Source organism: Biomphalaria glabrata, chromosome 4 (genome assembly GCF_947242115.1).
Source record: "Biomphalaria glabrata chromosome 4, xgBioGlab47.1, whole genome shotgun sequence".
Lineage (NCBI taxonomy): Eukaryota > Metazoa > Mollusca > Gastropoda > Planorbidae > Biomphalaria > Biomphalaria glabrata.
Window position 1 is genome coordinate 25,735,576 of NC_074714.1, and position 22,796 is coordinate 25,758,371.

Here is a 22,796-nt window from a genome sequence, read left to right on the forward strand (position 1 = left end):
CTTACAAAAACTGTCCCGAGAATCCGTTATCTGGTACAAAAGAAACAAACTCACATTCGCAATAATATTGTATCGATATAGTTTGTTATAGACTAATATAGAGCCTATCACTGCCACGCTAAGCTTTTCATATGAATGCAACATGGATATGGCGAATAAGAAATAGAAAAGTAAATAGATGCAAGTTCATTGAAATGTATTGATGAGAAATAACTATTTGAAGAATATAATTCCACACGGTTTCGTGATTACACATTAAACTTTGGCAATACATATCAGAGACTTTGATTTCATAGTGTATAACAAAAGAAAAAGTGACTCTGTTTGTTTAGGAACGAAAATAGTTTTGCGATTGGGGGAAGCGCTGCAGAATGAGGTATTGTAAAAAGGGGTCGCCAAGCTAAAAAGTTTGAGAAACGCTGCACTAGACCAATCCCTCTTCCTCATTGGATCCATCCCTCTGTCCTTTACTGGTCCTAACACTCTGTCCTACACTTGGGCCAGATCCTCCACTAGTTCTGACCCTCTGTTAAGGTCTTGTGTTTGATCCTCTATGTCCTCCGCTGGACCTGACCCTCTATGTGTAGGTAAAGTTTGGAAAGAAAAAGAAAACGTGAGCGCTAAATCTGGGCTTACCTCAAGCACGATCAATCCCAGCATGCCAGTTAATAAATGAAACATTTGCTACAGCACGAAAAGATTCTTTGGCCCATTTCGTGTTTGTTGTTATTTCAGCCACTCCGATTCCATTTACATTTTTCTGGTGTCTTCTCTTTTTTCTTGAACTGATTAGTTTGTTGTTTTGTGGATGTTACAAAATAATGTATTAGTTTGTTATTTTGTGTATGTTACAAAATAATGTATTAGTTTGTTGTTTTGTGTATGTTACAAAATAATGTATTAGTTTGTTGTTTTGTGGATGTTACAAAATAATGTATTAGTTTGTTGTTTTGTGGATGTTACAAAATAATGTATTAGTTTGTTGTATTGTTTTGTGGATGTTACAAAATAATGTATTAGTTTGTTGTTTTGTGTATGTTACAAAATAATGTATTAGTTTGTTGTTTTGTGGATGTTACAAAATAATGTATTAGTTTGTTGTTTTGTGTATGTTACAAAATAATGTATTAGTTTGTTGTTTTGTGTATGTTACAAAATAATGTATTAGTTTGTTGTTTTGTGTATGTTACAAAATAATGTATTAGTTTGTTGTTTTGTGGATGTTACAAAATAATGTATTAGTTTGTTGTTTTGTGGATGTTACAAAATAATGTATTAGTTTGTTGTTTTGTGGATGTTACAAAATAATGTATTAGTTTGTTGTTTTGTGGATGTTACAAAATAATGTATTAGTTTGTTGTTTTGTGTATGTTACAAAATAATGTATTAGTTTGTTGTTTTGTGTATGTTACAAAATAATGTATTAGTTTGTTGTTTTGTGTATGTTACAAAATAATGTATTAGTTTGTTGTTTTGTGTATGTTACAAAATAATGTATTAGTTTGTTGTTTTGTGTATGTTACAAAATAATGTATTAGTTTGTTGTTTTGTGGATGTTACAAAATAATGTATTAGTTTGTTGTTTTGTGTATGTTACAAAATAATGTATTAGTTTGTTGTTTTGTGTATGTTACAAAATAATGTATTAGTTTGTTGTTTTGTGTATGTTACAAAATAATGTATTAGTTTGTTGTTTTGTGGATGTTACAAAATAATGTATTAGTTTGTTGTTTTGTGGATGTTACAAAATAATGTATTAGTTTGTTGTTTTGTGGATGTTACAAAATAATGTATTAGTTTGTTGTTTTGTGGATGTTACAAAATAATGTATTAGTTTGTTGTTTTGTGTATGTTACAAAATAATGTATTAGTTTGTTGTTTTGTGGATGTTACAAAATAATGTATTAGTTTGTTGTTTTGTGTATGTTACAAAATAATGTATTAGTTTGTTGTTTTGTGTATGTTACAAAATAATGTATTAGTTTGTTGTTTTGTGTATGTTACAAAATAATGTATTAGTTTGTTGTTTTGTGGATGTTACAAAATAATGTTTTAGTTTGTTGTTTTGTGTATGTTACAAAATAATGTATTAGTTTGTTGTTTTGTGTATGTTACAAAATAATGTATTAGTTTGTTGTTTTGTGTATGTTACAAAATAATGTATTAGTTTGTTGTTTTGTGTATGTTACAAAATAATGTATTAGTTTGTTGTTTTGTGTATGTTACAAAATAATGTATTAGTTTGTTGTTTTGTGTATGTTACAAAATAATGTATTAGTTTGTTGTTTTGTGTATGTTACAAAATAATGTATTAGTTTGTTGTTTTGTGTATGTTACAAAATAATGTATTAGTTTGTTGTTTTGTGTATGTTACAAAATAATGTATTAGTTTGTTGTTTTGTGTATGTTACAAAATAATGTATTAGTTTGTTGTTTTGTGTATGTTACAAAATAATGTATTAGTTTGTTGTTTTGTGTATGTTACAAAATAATGTATTAGTTTGTTGTTTTGTGTATGTTACAAAATAATGTATTAGTTTGTTGTTTTGTGTATGTTACAAAATAATGTATTAGTTTGTTGTTTTGTGTATGTTACAAAATAATGTATTAGTTTGTTGTTTTGTGTATGTTACAAAATAATGTATTAGTTTGTTGTTTTGTGGATGTTACAAAATAATGTATTAGTTTGTTGTTTTGTGTATGTTACAAAATAATGTATTAGTTTGTTGTTTTGTGGATGTTACAAAATAATGTATTAGTTTGTTGTTTTGTGGATGTTACAAAATAATGTATTAGTTTGTTGTTTTGTGGATGTTACAAAATAATGTATTAGTTTGTTGTTTTGTGGATGTTACAAAATAATGTATTAGTTTGTTGTTTTGTGTATGTTACAAAATAATGTATTAGTTTGTTGTTTTGTGTATGTTACAAAATAATGTATTAGTTTGTTGTTTTGTGTATGTTACAAAATAATGTATTAGTTTGTTGTTTTGTGTATGTTACAAAATAATGTATTAGTTTGTTGTTTTGTGTATGTTACAAAATAATGTATTAGTTTGTTGTTTTGTGTATGTTACAAAATAATGTATTAGTTTGTTGTTTTGTGTATGTTACAAAATAATGTATTAGTTTGTTGTTTTGTGTATGTTACAAAATAATGTATTAGTTTGTTGTTTTGTGTATGTTACAAAATAATGTATTAGTTTGTTGTTTTGTGTATGTTACAAAATAATGTATTAGTTTGTTGTTTTGTGGATGTTACAAAATAATGTATTAGTTTGTTGTTTTGTGGATGTTACAAAATAATGTATTAGTTTGTTGTTTTGTGTATGTTACAAAATAATGTATTAGTTTGTTGTTTTGTGTATGTTACAAAATAATGTATTAGTTTGTTGTTTTGTGTATGTTACAAAATAATGTATTAGTTTGTTGTTTTGTGTATGTTACAAAATAATGTATTAGTTTGTTGTTTTGTGGATGTTACAAAATAATGTATTAGTTTGTTGTTTTGTGGATGTTACAAAATAATGTATTAGTTTGTTGTTTTGTGGATGTTACAAAATAATGTATTAGTTTGTTGTTTTGTGGATGTTACAAAATAATGTATTAGTTTGTTGTTTTGTGTATGTTACAAAATAATGTATTAGTTTGTTGTTTTGTGTATGTTACAAAATAATGTATTAGTTTGTTGTTTTGTGTATGTTACAAAATAATGTATTAGTTTGTTGTTTTGTGTATGTTACAAAATAATGTATTAGTTTGTTGTTTTGTGTATGTTACAAAATAATGTATTAGTTTGTTGTTTTGTGTATGTTACAAAATAATGTATTAGTTTGTTGTTTTGTGTATGTTACAAAATAATGTATTAGTTTGTTGTTTTGTGTATGTTACAAAATAATGTATTAGTTTGTTGTTTTGTGGATGTTACAAAATAATGTATTAGTTTGTTGTTTTGTGTATGTTACAAAATAATGTATTAGTTTGTTGTTTTGTGTATGTTACAAAATAATGTATTAGTTTGTTGTTTTGTGGATGTTACAAAATAATGTATTAGTTTGTTGTTTTGTGTATGTTACAAAATAATGTATTAGTTTGTTGTTTTGTGTATGTTACAAAATAATGTATTAGTTTGTTGTTTTGTGTATGTTACAAAATAATGTGTTAGTTTGTTGTTTTGTGTATGTTACAAAATAATGTATTAGTTTGTTGTTTTGTGTATAATACAAAATAATGTATTAGTTTGTTGTTTTGTGGATGTTACAAAATAATGTATTAGTTTGTTGTTTTGTGGATGTTACAAAATAATGTATTAGTTTGTTGTTTTGTGTATGTTACAAAATAATGTATTAGTTTGTTGTTTTGTGTATGTTACAAAATAATGTATTAGTTTGTTGTTTTGTGTATGTTACAAAATAATGTATTAGTTTGTTGTTTTGTGTATGTTACAAAATAATGTATTAGTTTGTTGTTTTGTGTATGTTACAAAATAATGTATTAGTTTGTTGTTTTGTGTATGTTACAAAATAATGTATTAATTTGTTGTTTTGTGGATGTTACAAAATAATGTATTAGTTTGTTGTTTTGTGTATGTTACAAAATAATGTATTAGTTTGTTGTTTTGTGTATGTTACAAAATAATGTATTAGTTTGTTGTTTTGTGGATGTTACAAAATAATGTATTAGTTTGTTGTTTTGTGTATGTTACAAAATAATGTATTAGTTTGTTGTTTTGTGTATGTTACAAAATAATGTATTAGTTTGTTGTTTTGTGGATGTTACAAAATAATGTATTAGTTTGTTGTTTTGTGGATGTTACAAAATAATGTATTAGTTTGTTGTTTTGTGGATGTTACAAAATAATGTATTAGTTTGTTGTTTTGTGGATGTTACAAAATAATGTATTAGTTTGTTGTTTTGTGGATGTTACAAAATAATGTATTAGTTTGTTGTTTTGTGGATGTTACAAAATAATGTATTAGTTTGTTGTTTTGTGGATGTTACAAAATAATGTATTAGTTTGTTGTTTTGTGGATGTTACAAAATAATGTATTAGTTTGTTGTTTTGTGGATTATACAAAATAATGTATTAGTTTGTTGTTTTGTGTATGTTACAAAATAATGTATTAGTTTGTTGTTTTGTGTATGTTACAAAATAATGTATTAGTTTGTTGTTTTGTGGATGTTACAAAATAATGTATTAGTTTGTTGTTTTGTGGATGTTACAAAATAATGTATTAGTTTGTTGTTTTGTGGATGTTACAAAATAATGTATTAGTTTGTTGTTTTGTGTATGTTACAAAATAATGTATTAGTTTGTTGTTTTGTGGATGTTACAAAATAATGTATTAGTTTGTTGTTTTGTGTATGTTACAAAATAATGTATTAGTTTGTTGTTTTGTGGATGTTACAAAATAATGTATTAGTTTGTTGTTTTGTGTATGTTACAAAATAATGTATTAGTTTGTTGTTTTGTGGATGTTACAAAATAATGTATTTGTTGTTTTGTGTATGTTACAAAATAATGTATTAGTTTGTTGTTTTGTGGATGTTACAAAATAATGTATTAGTTTGTTGTTTTGTGTATGTTACAAAATAATGTATTAGTTTGTTGTTTTGTGGATGTTACAAAATAATGTATTAGTTTGTTGTTTTGTGGATGTTACAAAATAATGTATTAGTTTGTTGTTTTGTGGATGTTACAAAATAATGTATTATCCCCCCCCATTATTATTTTTGTGGTCGTTCTGGAAATATTCCTTTGTAACAAGGAGCAGATTAAAACTCGAAAGAAAGAAAAACATAATTGCTTGTTTTCGTCTCAAATAATTCCCAACAAATATTCAGAGAATCATGTTGGCCTGTGTACAATGAGTTTAAACAAACAAAAAACAAGGTTACAAAAACAGTTTGTGTGGATTCAAAAAGTGGTCTACCCTGGCCACTGGCGGATCCAGGGGGGGGGGGGCGGTAGGGGCGATCGCCCCCCCCCCCACTCGGCCGACCCCCCCCCCCAGGGGGGGGGGCGGACGAACTTTAGTATAGGATTCACACAATTTGTATACGAATTTATTACTTATGTTAAAAATATATACTAATTATTTATATTTCAACATATTTTTAGATTATTTCGCCCCCCCCTCTAGTATGTTGGCCGATTTGGTGGAGTCGGGAGGGGGCGATGGTATCAATTCCGCCCCCCCCTACACTTTCGAGTGGGGGGGGCGGTCCAATTTATTGGTAGAAATCACAGCCTGCTAACAAATCAATTAAATATCTATATCCCTGTAACTTGTTATTGATATTTTAACCGATCTTTATATTATGTCGTTCCCTGTTTGCCGATTGGTGGGGGGGGGGGGACGAATACCTCTTCTGCCCTTCCCACCTAAACCCTTTGAGTGGGGGGGGGGCGGTCCGTTTTTATGGAGAAATCATAGTTTGTGAACAAAATTAGTTGAATTAATATATACATTTTATATTATGTCGCTCCCTTTCTGGTATTTTGGCCGATTCGGTGGGGTGAGCGGGGGGGGGGGGGGGGCGATTGCATGTACTGCCCTCCCCACTCTAGCTCTCTGAGTGCTGGGGGGGGGCGGTCCTATTTTTGTGGAGAATCATAGTTTGTGAATAAAATTAGTTGAATATCTATATAATATAAACTACGTATTGATATTTGAACTCATTGTATATTATGTCGTACCACACTCTAATCTCAAATTTTATCATTAGTAAATTTAAATGAAAAAGGGTTGTACCAGGTGGGAGGGGCGATACATGCAATCGCATTTCCCCCATCGGACAAACCAATGCTTTTTCTTTTTGTATTATAGTTAAGAAATTACAAAATTAAAAAAATTTGTCACTAATATAATTTATATAAACTATAAATTAAATTCTTATATCGAGTCGCTCCACCCATATTCTTTAATGCCAAATGCAATCTTTAGCAGAAATTAGTAAAGGAGCGAGGATTAATCGTTTTCACTCTACCGCCATTCCCATTTCCAGACAGAGTTTTTGTAATTTCACATGAAGTTATCATAAGTATTTTAAGAAAGACTTTGCATTGGAAAAGTTAGAATTCAAACGAAATTTTTCAGTATAAGAGTCATGATTGAGATGAGTTCTAAACTCAAATAACGTTTTCATAGTCCCCTTTTCCCAACCTTTACTCAATCTGATATTTTTCTAGCTAAATAAATTTGGGACAAAAACTCACAATTTATACTAGAGTATTCTTGAATACTATTTATCGAATAAGTTTTTTTTTTCGGCGGCGATCCTCAAAGCAAAAATCTAAATACGTGGGGTATCCTATCTTTTCAAGGAACAAATCGGTTTTATTTGCAATGTATTCAGGGACTATAAATTCATATTAGAATATTTTTCAAGTACAACATTATTCGAAAGGTCGTTTTTTAATAGTATGAATAATGAGCTTCAGATCAGGAGAATGCGTTTCTGCAAGGAAGAATGCAAGAAAACGCTTTTGGCGTCGGGGCTTCGCCCCGTACTCCATTGATGAATACTGAGCTGTACTTGTCAGGAGAATGCGTTTCTGCAGTGATAAAAGCAAGAAAACGCTTATGGCGTCGGGGCTTCGCCCCGAACTTCACCAGAGAACCTTATAGCGTTGCCCCAGTTGTTTTGTTTTTCGCCGAAGATTGAGAAATGCTGCTTTTTTATTCTCATATTTATATATATATATATATATATATACATATATATATATGTGTGTGTGTGTGTGTGTGTGTGCGCGCGCACTGTATGCACGTTTATGCGTAGGGTTAGGGTTTACTGGGCGTTAGGGTTAGGGTTTGGAAAAAAATCGCCCCCCCCACTCCAAAGTTCTGGATCCGCTAGTGACCCTGGCAGGTAAAAAGGCAGGTTTCAATATTTTCAGAAAGAATATCAGAATTAAATTCTATCAAAGACAAATAACAGAGAAGAACGGAGAAAGAAGGTTGACAGATCTTGTGTGGTGCCCCAACGGCCCAAGGGATATATGAAAGTGAAGGTTAAGTTAGATGTGAACCTGGCCTAACTGATGTAATAGGCCTATAATGATTATCAATTGATCTAATTGTTTTGTAAAGGGTTAATCTCTTATTGATGATAACGTCAGTCAGTTGCAGATTTGGCTCATTTCCATATTCATTTTCAAAGCTAGACTGAAATTTCATTTCTTTGACTTAATCAACACTTGACATAGCAGTGACTCGTTCATCTGAACAGCTTTAGTGAAGAGTTGAACTAGAAACGATGTGCTCCATTCATGTCTACTCTATCATTTAGAACGTAATTCAGAGAGCAATATTAGTGGCCACATCCGATGAAGATCTTCCTTCTGTAAATGTATTGGTGGTGTTCTAAATAAAAAAAACATTGAACTAACACATTTTCTTCTTTCAAGTTATTTACTCCAGCCATCAACCCAGCACCCGATTTTAAAAAATGCAACTTAGTTTTTTGTTTTTTTTTATTGCTATTTCGACTTAAAATTCTACCAAGCTGACCAGACAACTGCAGATGGTGCACGAAGTCAGACAATACACAGACCTGACATGATGAGAAATCTTCGTGTCCACTCATTTCACACCGATGACCGGGTCTTCCTAATAGAATAGGCCGTGCTGGGTTACATGTTAGTTTCTATACAGGAGATACGACATGACATGATCGACATGACATATATACATGAGATCATATACAGCATAATAACATCCTGAGGGTCTTCATCTAGTTTCTATTGTAGCATTGATGGTAGCATGAAAACACTTGTCTTGAATACAATGAAGTGCCTGTTTACATTTTGCAATTACATTTACATATTGGATAACAACAGATTTATTGGCAGTGCGTAGTATCTCACTAACAGTACTATCCAGCTGGAAGTGTAAACTGACTATCTTCAAGATAGGGGAAAAACGTGCTGGATACGCCTAAGTGAATTGGTAATAGCATACAGATGGTCACCACTGCAGAATTTGTACAATGGCTGAAAACTCGCTGCTTCTGGTGTCTAACCTGTGACCATTGATGTGTATTAAGGATCGGCTATTCTAGTCACTTACGAAGTTCCAAAGCAGATTTGTAATATTTCAAAACTGTACAAATTTCCTTGTCAACGAGTGTAAGCGCTGCGACGTGACAAGAGGCTATTGGTCTAAACTGCCCACAGGTTGTGACGTTGCAGGTTAGTGTTTAGGCCTTCTGTAACAAACGGTCCCTGTAAAAGTCCTCTACATTTCACGATGAGCGTGTGGCACACCGTAGCTTAAGAGTGTGTGTTTATTATGTAATGATGAGAAAAGTTGGGCGAATGTTTTGGTTGTGTGGGCCAAATAGATTCTGATGTGATGATGTGATCTGTCGTAGTTCAAGTTACTAAATACTGGTGACAAAGTTGAGGAAATGGAGAACACGTTTACTATGTTTTATGTTCCCTTTCAGACCTTGTGGTCTCTAGGGCAGATGATGTAAAGGTCATCTGGTTCTGTGACCTACGGTTAACGAGGGTGTCAAGTGGCCAGCACAACTTCCAGCCGCCTTTACTTTTCCCCAGGTTACCCATTAGAGCTGGGTGGACTCAGAGGCGCCCAAAGATCCCGAAATGAAAAATCTTTAGATTCGAAACCGGGACCCCCATTTTGGAAGCCAAGCGATTTACCACTCAGCCACCGCGCCTCCAACACAATGTTATATGCTATACAATAAAACATTTGAAGACACATTTGAAAGAAACAAGTCCATCGTTTCAGGCCAATGAGATATAAAGTTCGTTTTGATAGTATATTTGAATCGCCCACTGCACCAGAGAGTATGTGTGCCTATTTGTACTTGATATTTGTTAGTTCTGTAGACAAGGAAGGACATTGACTTTTAAGAGGATTTTTTAAATGTTATTTTTGTTCATGTATGAAAACAAAAAAAGGCGAAAGGTGATAAGATCTTAGTATTTTTCTATAGACATCCTCAGGACTAGCTACTGTGTGGCCACTGTCATAGCTACTGGGTGGCCATTGTCATAGCTACTGGGTGGCCACTGTCATAGCTACTGGGTGGCCACTGTCATAGCTACTGTGTGGCCACTGTCATAGCTACTGTGTGGCCACTGTCACTTGGACATTTGACATTTACCACGGTTTGTTAATGTTAACACTGGACAATAAAACCCTATCTCTGCTGACCTGACAATAAAACCCTATTACTGCTCCCCTGACAATGACTCCCTAGTACTGCTCCCCTGACAATGACTCCCTAGTACTGCTCCCCTGACAATAAAACCCTAGTATTCCCCTGACAATGACTCCCTAGTACTGCTCCCCTGACAATGACTCCCTAGTACTGCTCCCCTGACAATGACTCCCTAGTACTGCTCCCCTGACAATGACTCCCTAGTACTGCTCCCCTGACACTTCTTATTCTCATTTTAAAATGTGTTTCCTCCCTTCAGGTATTGTTCACATTCGTCTGGTTGCTCTTGGAGCCGCCAGGGACGAGGCTGGTGTACCCGGACTCTAGAGAGCCAGTGGTCATCCGGAAGTGTAAGAGTGACGACATCTCCTTCCTGGTGAGCCTTGTGTACAACATGCTGCTCATCATTATCTGTACGGTGTACGCCGTCAAGACCAGGAAGATTCCAGAAAACTTTAACGAGTCCAAGTTTATTGGCTTCTCAATGTACACAACCTGCATCATCTGGCTCGCCTTCGTGCCTATCTACTTTGGTACTTTACATTCGTTTAGGGTGAGTACTTTCGTGCCTATCTACTTTGGTACTTTACATTCGTTTAGGGTGAGTACTTTCGTGTCTATCTACTTTGGTACTTTACATTCGTTTAGGGAGAGTACTTTCTATGTTACTCTCTCTCTCTCTCTCTGTATGTATGTGTGTGTGTATGTGTGTGTGCGAATAGTTTAAAAACTTTTATGTGGATCGAATGAGTGTTGATAAGGTTGGGCGTTGGGTTGTGCTACAGACAGCTAGCCCAACTGACCCTTATAGGCGTATGACTTAATACAGAAACTTGAATCAAATTCAAACATTTCTTTTTCTCAATCAAAATCAACCTTATGGTCATTGACTGATATACAACTTTCAAATACACTGTAGAACTGTTTGGAAACACAAAATAAATGACAGGCTGTCAAATGATTTAAACACTACACTTGAACTCAGTTCAAAACTAGTGCTTTCACTGCCTTTCACTTATACATTCGTCACGTGGTGCTGTGTTTAGTCTTTTTGTTCTGTTTAACCAGTTTTTAAATACTCAACTTCGACACACACACACACACACATACACACACACACACACACACATATATATATATATATATATATATATATATATATATATATATATATATATATATATATATATATATATACCAATGATCTATAAGAAATAAAAAGTCAACTTCTTTTGTATCAATTGTTTGAGCATGTGTATCATACTAGTCGAACCACGGCGTAGCATACGCCGCTATTTTGCAGGGCCGACCTTAGGGCACTGCAGCCTATTCGACCGCAATGGGCCCCGCACTTTCATTGGCCCCACGCTTATCCTATGTGTAAATTATTAAATTAAACCATTTTATAACTTATTACAGATTTCCAGCGGCCTCATGATTTACCAGGAGCTCCTGGAAATCTGCTGAAAATGCCAACTATCGAAAAAGTCCTAGAAATCTACGGAAATTATTAAAATCTTTTGAAAACTCATAAAAATCTCCTGAAATATAGACAAAATTGTCATTTTGGGGTGTAATTCAATATGGAAAACGCCAATTAGACAATACCCGTAATTGTGGAATCTGGTGAAAAAAGCTTCTCGCGACTCAAACTAATGAAGAATTACTTGAGGTCAACAATTGTCGTAGACGGGATAAAACATTTGGTAATTCTTGCTATTGAGCGTGATCTGCTTAGGAAACAGTTTTTTTATGATATACTTTTTGACTTCGCTACACGCAAGGCTCGTAAAGTAATTCTGTACCGAGTAAAGGATGAATAAAATGCAAAGACGGAATTTATTTTTTAATACAAACTCGTCGTTTTCACTTAATATCCGGACGGGTGAATATTACTTGTTCTCCCCTACCCTCTTTTTTTTTCGCCTCTAATGTTGCGTGGGGTAACTCTATTCCAACATGTAGAAATATAAGAGTAATCTTTCCATGACTTCTTGGTGGTGTCAGGAATGGTTGAGCCATGAAGAGAATTATATATGTAGATATTTGAGCAAAAAGTATTGTTAACATTTTTTTAAAAAAAGCAGCAAACTTTAATAGGTTTCAATGTTTTGTAGTTAATTGTATTACTATGTTTTATAAGGAAACCAACACAGGACTGAACCTGACACATTGTCTATAGATCTAATTCAATTAGAAATCTCAAGATTTATTCTTGCATTTGTTTCCACTCCATATCACTCTGACAGACAATGTGTCTATGTGGCCAAGGAGTCAAGTTGTCCCCCCGAAGACTTGCAGAGGACTGTGATAAATGGTAGTTTACGAAAAGACAGTCACCATGGTACTTAAATGACCCAACTATGAAATTATGAGATGGATTGGAGATTCTCCGAGGGCTTACTGATTCTAGCTACTAGATCCACATTTCAACGCGAGAGTGACCATATTTTGAACCAACAAATTCTTGCATATGGAATTTTAAGCCAATAATTCTTTATTTCTTATAAAAAAAGCTGTACAATGTGTATGCAGACATCTGCCAAATATTTTAGAGAAAACGTCTTGTCTCTTACTAAATTAAATAGCTAACCTAATGACAAGCTAATTGACGTAGGTGTTCATTATCTCGTCATTATCTCGTAGGACGTCATTATCTCGTAGGACGTCATTATCTCGTAGGACGTAATTACTCTGGACTCTGTAATTTATAAGATAAGATTAGACTTAATAAGATTAGTTGTCCAAAATCTAAATCTGTTTCAGTGTTTAAACACTCTAAAATGGCACAGGCCACTGTATGACCTGTGTATAGACAATGTAGACATTTAAATACTGTATGCATGCAATTACCAAATAATTACTTTCGTTGTCACACGAAGTAGAATTCTCACACAATTTCCATTCATAATAAAAGATAATGATTGTCTGGTAGTTCACGCCGTTGAGAGGAGCTAGGGCTATTAGGAATACAAATTTAAGAGAGAGCAAGAGAGAGAGAGCAAGAGAGAGAGAGAGAGAGAGAGAGAGCAAGAGAGAGAGAGAAGAAGAAGAACATTAGGAAAATGAAAACAAAATTATGCAGACGAAATTGAACGCTCTATTTATTCCACAGAACATACACTTTCAAAGAAACAATAGTCAGGTTGTACGCAGTGGCGTAGCTAGGGTGGGTGGAAGGGTTGAAGTTTGAAAATTCCCCCGGGCCCCCACTTGAAAGGGTGGGGTGGTCCCCAAATGAGTGTCCCAAATTAGTTTTCGACATTAAATATTACGTCATTATCTCATGATGTCTAATGTCAAAATGCAGAGGCCCCTAAGGAGGTCAAGCCTCCCGGGCCCCCATATCCCTAGCTGCGCCACTGGTAGTACGTATGTATGTATGTAATTATGTGTGTGTGGAGAGAAAGAGAAAAATATAATAATAAAAGAGAGTGAAAGTAATACAGAGTGGAGAGAGGAAGAACGTGAAAGAAAGCGATAGAGAAAAAGATATAAATACATTCAACTCCATGACCTAGTAGTGTAGTAATATTCAAAAAGTTTATCTAGAAAACAAGAAGGAATAAAAGAAAGAAGAGTGGAAAGAAGCAAAAGATTTTTTTAAAAAAGATCAATTCCAAGTGGTGTAAAAAAAAAAAAAGCTTACCATGACTGTAGCACTTCTACTTGCTGGTCTGAGCGCCAGGACACTGACCGATGAAGCTATTTATAACATACGAAGATTGTCATCGGGACGCTGTAAATATTTTTGCCCAGGGGAATCCTTCCAGACGATCGCTAGCGGTCATTTGTCTCCTGTCCACGCTGAGGACAAAAGCGGCGTTACTAAAACAGAATTATGTCGGAATCAATCATCGCTATGGCCGGAACAGAGAGCTGGACAACACTCAGAGGGCTGGACAACACTCAGAGGGCTGTACAACACTCAGAGAGCTGGACAACACTCAGAGGGCTGGACAACACTCAGAGAGCTGGACAACACTCAGAGGGCTGGACAACACTCAGAGGGCTGGACAACACTCAGAGAGCTGGACAACACTCAGAGGGTAGGACAACACTCAGAGAGCTGGACAACACTCAGAGAGCTGGACAACACTCAGAGGGCTGGACAACACTCAGAGGGCTGGACAACACTCGTGGACTGGAGCCTGGGGTCAACATTGTAGAGAGCCTGCAGATTCAGTAGCTTGGGGAAGGAGAATACATGCAAGTTAATTACTTTTCTTGGTCAACAAAAGTCACTCTAACTGGACCCAGTGATCAAACAAAATAGTGGAGCGCGTGCTTTGCTATATCTTGTTTTTTTTCTCCTCTACTCTTACATAACATGTTCGATGATAAGCTTTTGGTTAAGGATTTTTTGCATAGATGTTTTGATATGAGTGCTGTCGCTGGTCATTGACACCAAACTGCTGGTACACAACTAAACTACTATAGTTGTAATATGTTTTCACAAAAAACACTTCAATAACTTCTTTGTGAACAGAACTAAGTAGAATGTGTACCAAGCTCATACCAACTCGCTCTGTCTGATTGGATACTTTCCGTTAACTGACTGACATTTGCACAATTATTTCTTTTACCTAATAACACAGGAATAAAACAAAATTAACCACTTAGTTAATTACTTTGTTTGGTATCTTAAACAAGGGATACAAATGGTACTTGACAGAAATGATGGTAAAAGTTGAATTAGTTCTTTTGATGAATCTTGAGCCCTAAGTGAACATTTGTCTAGGCATTTAAATTTTGAAACGATAATACCCCTTTCTTCCCTCCCCTTTCACAACTGGTCCAGACAAGTGATAGGATCATAGTGCATTGAGAAAGCTAAACAAAAACATTTGGTAAAAAATATTTCTACGCACAGTTTTATATGACTAGGTCGAGCATACATATAATTATATGATTGATCCAAACTAATTGATACAATTACACTTAATATAAGCTTTTTTATTTATTTTTTTAATTTTGTTTTTTCTTGTTATTACAATGTAGACACATTCAACTTGAGATGAAATGAAATAAATTTGTAGATTTTAGTAATAATCTAAAATGGTATTTCAATTAAAATCTAACTCACTTAAAAACATGTCTTTACACTCTGGCATCCTGAATTTGTCTATCGTAACCAAGACAGCTTACGACAGCGCCAATTATCTTGTATCATTCACACTGCATAGCCACCAACCAATCGCTAACTTCCTCTCACCGTCACCATAGAAACACAAACACACTCCATAACAATGGGTGCTTAGTAATGGATATTTATTAGAGGTGCTTTGATATAAGTGACCTATTATTTATCTGTTATGGGTACTTTAAATGAGTGATACATACTTGTTATGGATTATCCATTATGAATTTTTATTAAAGGAATTCGCTATGACACTTTCTTTGGAAAAAGGAGTAGAGGGGTGGTTGATTTGGACACTTTGTTCTTGATATTAGTTATTTGTACTTATGGATATTTTTACAAAGCTTATAACAACGTTATTTCTCCAACTTAATTTAACATTGTCGAATCAAGTTGAAACTTTGGACAATTATTCATTGACCCTAACAAAACATGAATCCATCGAAAATCAATAATTGTATTCATGAGTCGTAATGAATTCATTGTGTTTTCTTATGGAACATGTTGACAAAACGCGCTAAGCTAAAGGGGGATAAATATTATGAAGAGAAGAAGATGATTAGACTTGAAAGATAGAGTTCAATAAAATCATTATATGTAAGATTGTAGGTTGATGTGAAGATTATATCCAAGTCACTACAGTATATAAATTGATTCTAAAGAAACTGGCTTACATATATCAGTTCATGTCATAGGACCACAAGCGACAAGAAATAGGAACATCTCCAAACGACGTTGATATAAAAAAAGCTCTTGAACATTCGCACAATTATTTATAATTGATTACAATAAACGAAATCAAAAAAATGAAAAATTAGTTAATCAATCAGTTATAATTAATTATTTTTGTTTTATATGGGAAAAGGGATTCAAACCTTGCAGTTTTGTGAGTTATGTCAGAGATTTTGCGTTTCTAGCCCCTAGGTCAACTTTGTTGTTGTTTTTTCTTTAGTGGCCCCCGAAAGGGGAATAGAAGCTATACGTTTTATGTAGTCTGTCTGTCCGTCCGTCCGTCCCGTTTAGATCTCGTAAACTAGAAAAAATATTAAAAATCCGAAATCATGATATTTTAGACCATTCAAAGTTCTGATGCAACGGCTTATTTTTTTCTTTTCTGAAAGCGAAAATCTAATTTTTTAAATCACTCATGCAAGCAGTTTTTTCATAAAAATACACCATTTTTACAACAATTCACTATTAATAGTAACAAACGCGGGATGCTATATATTTTATACTCACATATACAAACGGTTTTAGATTATTTTTTTTTACAATTGTATTGCTAAGTTGAATAAGTTCTGTCAAATAAATTAATACATTTACAAAAAAATGTTTACTTATTTTTTTTTGAATACATAATTTAAAACAACAATTAATTCCTGGTTTTTCATATTATCGCTTGAACTGCAGAGCTGTTTAGCAAAACAATTAACTAAAGGATTATTTTTGTATGGAAGTGTTGTGTTTTTTCTTCATGCTTTGAATAAGAGATTGACCCTTTACAAAACAATTAGAAAATCATTATATGACATCGGTCACATCTAATATCACCTTCACTTTCACCTATCCCTTGGTCTGCTGGACTATTTGGGTACCACTCAAGATCTGTCAACCTTCTTTCTCCATTCTTCTCTGCCATTTGCTTTTGATAGAATTTCTTTCTGATATTCTTTCTGAAAATATTAAAACCTGCTTTTTGCCTTCGGAGGCCGATTTTGAGTTTGTGTTTCCACACAAACTTTCTTTGTAACCTTGTTTTGTTCGTTTTTGTTTTTCGTTTAAAGTAACGTATTTTACTTTGCTTGTTTTAATGCTTTGTTGAAGAGGGCAGTGATATGGATATTTGTTGTTAGTACTTTAAAAATGTAGGCTTTAAATGGCTGCTTTTCTGAGTCCTGGAATGAGTACTTCACATATTATTGCAACGACTTAATCCCCAGGCTCTCTGCGCACACTGCAACACACGACACAATGCAAAGACAGCTCAGGGCTCTAAAGTAATGTAAGACTTGAATGTCCAATAAATCACAGCCAGTAGTGTAGAATTGGCTACAACGTAAAAGTGGCTGTACAAAAGTTTCCCCGTAGATAACCACTCTGACGTACCAACACTGTAGCTCTGGAGCAAACCCCAATGGCTCTCCGCCTTATCCTGGACCTGTGCTCAATTGTCTGCTCCGGACCGACTTTACACTGGACTGGTTCTTGACTCTGACTTCGACTCAAACTTGTAAAGTTGCGAGGCAAGAAGAAGTGACTTGACTCTGACACCTTCGCTCTTATATAGCATCCCTAGAGGCCCCCTACAACCAGACGGAGTGTCACTCGTTTTTCCTAGTTGATCCCATGACCGTATCTGGCGGGACTGGCTTGAGTAGTGTTCAATTTTGATGTTTCTTGAAACTTCGCTAGCCTTCGCGGTTGACCGTCGCCACTCGTCACGGTTGAAAGCTCGTTTACCGCTGGCCTGGGGAGATTCGTGTCGGCTGACTACACGCACACTACTGCCACTATCCGCAACCACACCACCAAATAGAATTTTAACAACCTGTTTGATTTTATTGGCTTATGAATTTTGTATAAAGAGGATTATAAGTTTGGTAAATATATCATATATATATATATATATATATATATGATATATTTTTGTTAAATATATATATATATATATATATATATATATATATATATATGTTAAATATGAAAATATGAAAAATAAAGTTTGTTAATAAAACTGGCTCTTACTGTAATGATGTAAACTGAAAAATAGATCATACATTGTATTCTTTATGATATAGTATAAACTAAAAATAGATTTTATAATGCATTCTTTTATGACTTATACATAAACTAAAAATAGAATGTACAGCTGCTCTATAGACAGGGCCGGTTAGAGGCCACTGCAACCTATGCGGCCGCAGTGGGCCACGCTATTTCATAGGCCCTGCGAAGCGATTTCTAGGTGTAATTTATTAAATTAAACCATTTTAACTTATTATTAAAGCATTCCTTGAATTCTGAAATTATAAAATATAAGAAAAAGTCATGAAAATCTCCTGAAATTATTAAAATTTTCTTTAAACGGATGCGAATCTCCTTAAAAATGACAAAATTGTCATTTCGGGGTGTCATTCAATATGGACAACGCCAATCCTACTCGCGATTAAGAAAAAACGGCATAGTCAGCTTTCATTTAATAAAATGTAATATTAAGCTGAATTTTAACCAAAATGAGAAGTTTTAATACTTCATTTACTTTTATAGTCACTGGCCAACACATATAGATCTAAATCTATCTCCACCTCTTAGGAAACAAAACAACACAACGTGACATTTTGCTAGTCTAAAAGGCAGATCTGAAATTTTATCAGCTTTTTGTCGGAAAACTACTATCTACTGTAAAGTAAATGTAAAGTTAATTTGACTGTGATTTTGTACTAAGTAAAAGTATAAATACAATGCAAAGACGACTTTATTTTTTAATACAAAATCCTAATTTTCACTTATTATCCTTATCACAACCCAAATTAGGCCCCGCGCAATCCGTTTCGCTTAGGGCCCCGCAACCTGTAAGACCGGCCCTGTCTATAGATCTGAAAGGAAGACTCTTACTACTTGTATTCTCGACTGTTCTTAGATCTCTCTAAATAGAAAGTTTGAAATGTTTTCAGTTTGTTTTTTTTCATCCTTTCGCCTGCCCCTCTCCCCCCATCCGTCGCCACCCCCACCACCCTATATCTGGCTTTTACCGTTGACATGAAATCAATAGCCCGGCTTGGAATGTATTAACATCGCCCAGTCTTCGCCCCGTCAACCTTCTCCGAGGCCAGGGCTCGTAGAACGACCAGAGGTAGCCAAGACGGTCAGTTTGGCTATTAAAGAGAAGACGAGGGAAAGGCAGTAAAGCCGCGACGTATTGCTTCAGATTCTTCGGCCCGACCTTCTGGAGAAGGGGGGGGGGCGATAACGAACATGGGAAAAAATGAAGGGGGAAAGGAGGGCTTAAACATGTTCCTCCCCAAGCCAGTAGATACTTGATGTGTATCTGTGTGTGTTCATTTTGTTTTCCATAATGTTACCTGACCCTTTGTTTTCCATATTTTTACCTGACATTATGTTTTCCATAATGTTACTTGACCCTTTGTTTTCCATATTTTTACCTGACATTTTGTTTTCCATAATGTCACCTGACATTTTGTTTTCTCATCTTGTTACCTGACATTTTCTCAAGTAAGTCAATGGTCGCCTCTGTAGGAAGTGCACTATGTTGTGAGCGTGTGTTTGCAAGGTTGAAAGGCTGACCTTACAACAAAAAGGTCAAGGTTGAAAGGCTTACCTTACCACAAAAAGGTCAAGGCCTAGATTGTATTAACATATAAGTTATTTTAAAATAGCGAAGTTATTTAATTAATTACTGTTGATTAATAATTTTGTTTGATACCTAAAAGGGAAATTAATCCTTCAGTATTGAAATTAAATATTTGGGGTTTTATCCCCTTAGATAATTGCACACGTTATTGCTCCCACACTCAATCTCGGATCAAGTTGAAACATTACACAATTGTTTATTGTACCAAACAAAACATGAATCAATTTTAAAATAACCAATTACTATATTAATCATTGGTAATTAATTATTTTAATATCTAAAAGGGAAAGGGATATTTGTAAATGTGGAGCTCTTCCTCCATGTTTTTAAAAGTATTTTTCTATTTAGCTCGGTTTCAAAGTGAAGTAGAATTTGTAGGCGAGGCTTCTACTCATTCTGTTTGTGTCTTGCACACATTTTGAACACGTTATTTCTCCCATTCACGGATCTAGTTCAATTGTGCACAACTATTCATTCCTCCTAAAATAACATCAATCAATAAAAAAACAACAACAACAAATTAGTTAATTAAATAGTGTTAACTAATTAATTTTGTTTGATATTGCTGTAACTCTGCCAACAGCGAGCCCAAAGAACCTCAACGAAAGTGATAGATAAAAACAGCAATTTAATAATAGACTAATAGTCGGATAACAATTACACATTCGAATAATAACAACACTTGTTTACATCAGCCATCTTTTGACTTCCACACTTATTTTCTGTCCCTCTCATGTGTCTCCTCGTGCGCAGTCTCACACCTAATGCCAACGCGCAATGTAGAGTCATAACAATATCAAAAAGGGAAATTAATCTTACAGTATATATATTTCAAATGAGACTCAGGGGTAACGTATGAGTTTGTAACAAAAACTCTATTTGTCCTATTGTTTTTACAAAGCTAATATCAACTCTGGCAATGTCTCAAGCCTCTTCCCACCTGGTGTCCTCTGCTCTGATGTCCTCAATGAAAGTTTGGCGCCAAGTTTTACAAGAACGTCCATTTTGCGTTTTCCTCGCGTAGTGGCTGGCCTCCATGTCATCGCAACTCTTAGTATACGTCATTCATTTTGTCGGAGAACATGTCCCTCAAACCTCATGCGACGCTCTGTCACAACCTCACTAAGTGGTCGACTCCCAGTTCGGTAAAAGATTTCCTTGATTGAGACCCGATCTCTATATCCTACTCCATCTTAGTTGAACTACATTTAGCCTTTTCTCAATTTAGGCAGATGGCTTTTGTACTTCTGCACTTTATTAATGAAGCCCAGCGACTGGTAGAAATTTGTAACCCCTCTTGGCTACGCTCGTGGAATTTTGGTGACTGCAGTTTACTTAAAAAGATTTTACATCGAAAAGTCAAAACGATCTGTTGGGGTTTTTAAACCCTCTGGAGCAAAGGGGGGTAAAACTCAAAACCCCCCTTGGCTACCCTCATAGAATTAAGACTTTTGTGTATTTTAATTAAATTTTATATTAAAGAGGTGGGTTTTAGCTTTTTTTAAACTCAAAACTCTATGGATGGGGTTGCAACCTGATTTACCAGGAGCTCCTGGAAATCTCCTGAAATTGCAAAATATTCGAAAAAGTCCTAGAAATCTCCGGAAATTATTAAAACTTTTTGAAAACTCATACAAATCTCCTGAATTATATAGACAAAAATTGTCATTTTGGGGTGTCATTCAATATGGAAAAGCTTCTCGCGCCTCAAACTAATGAGGTCAACAATTCTCGTAGATAGATTAAAGCATTTGGTAATTTTTGCTATTGAGCGTGATCTATGTAGGAAATGAAATTTGTATGATATACTGTATGACATCGTTACACGCAAGTAATGCAAAGACGAATTTAGTTTCTAATACAAACTCTTAATTTTCACTTATTATCCGTATCCCTTCGCAAACTTGGCCCTGCAAAATCCGTTTAGCATAGTTCCCCACAATGGTTAATTCCGCCCCTGCTATTTACTGACGGGTGAATACAGAGTAGATTACTTGTTCTTCCCCCCGCCCTCTTTCTCTTTCGCCGCTAAAGTTACGTGGGGTAGAAATAAATAAAAGTGTGATCTTTCCATGACGTCTTGGTTACAATGGTTAAGTCCGGCCCTGCTATTTAGTGACAGGTGAATACTACTTGTTCTCCCCCCCCCTATTTTTTCCGTGAGGTAACTCTAGTCCGACTTGCAGAAATAAAAGAGTGATCTTTCCTTTACTTCTTGGTGTCCAAACTGTTGAGCCATGAAGAGAATTATATGTATAAATGGGGGTTTTAACCTCAAAACCCCTGGAGGGGTGTTTAAAACTTAAACCCCTCCCCTTGGCTGCGCTGGGGAAAGTGTTGTTTTAACATTAAGATGTCACCTAAGATAAACAAAATCAAAGCAAAAAAATATGTCCCGAAATTCCACACACCCCGTGATGGGTGGGGGGAATTTCATTTGGGTAGGGATGCTTCAACCTAACACAAACTTTGTATTGCCTCCTTCCTGGTTATTATTCAGCGCAGTCCGTGTTCTAGTCTGACATCTTTGTATGCAAGTGTATTGAACCAAATGTAAGGAAGAAGTGTGTTTGGTTCTTATTAGTGATGGTCCTATAGTGATGGTCCTATAGTGGTGGTCCTATAGTGGTGGTCCTATAGTGATGGTACTATAGTGGTGGTCCTATAGTGGTGGTCCTATAGTGGTGGTCCTATAGTGATGGTACTATAGTGGTGGTCCTATAGTGGTTGTCCTATAGTAATGGTCCTAAAGTGGTGGTCCTATAGTGGTGGTCTTATAGTAATGGTCCTATAGTGGTGGTCCTATAGTGATGGTCCTATAGTGGTGGTCCTATAGTGATGGTCCTATAGTGGTGGTCCTATAGTGGTTGTCCTATAGTGATCTTATCTTATATAATATAGTGATTGTCCTATAGTGATGGTCCTATAGTGATGGTCCTATAGTGGTGGTCCTATAGTGGTTGTCCTATAGTGATCTTATCTTATATAATATAGTGATTGTCCTATAGTGGTGGTCCTATAGTGATGGTCCTATAGTGATTGTCCTATAGTGGTGGTCCTATAGTGATCTTATCTTATATAATATAGTGG

General features: G+C 34.6%; 1 protein-coding gene across 4 annotated transcripts in view; it reads left to right on the forward strand.

Moving 5' to 3' along the window:
- LOC106068013 (metabotropic glutamate receptor-like) overlaps positions 1-22,796 on the forward strand; it is a 287,096-nt gene that overhangs the window by 242,365 nt on the left and 21,935 nt on the right. For all 4 annotated transcript variants that reach the window (XR_008777756.1, XM_056028023.1, XM_056028025.1 and 1 more), the window contains exon 4: positions 10,457-10,750. Coding sequence is in view for 3 of the 4 variants with exons in the window: in XM_056028023.1 (XP_055883998.1) it covers positions 10,457-10,750 (294 nt within the window). In the remaining variant the exon portion in view is untranslated. The remainder of the gene's footprint in view (positions 1-10,456; positions 10,751-22,796) is intronic.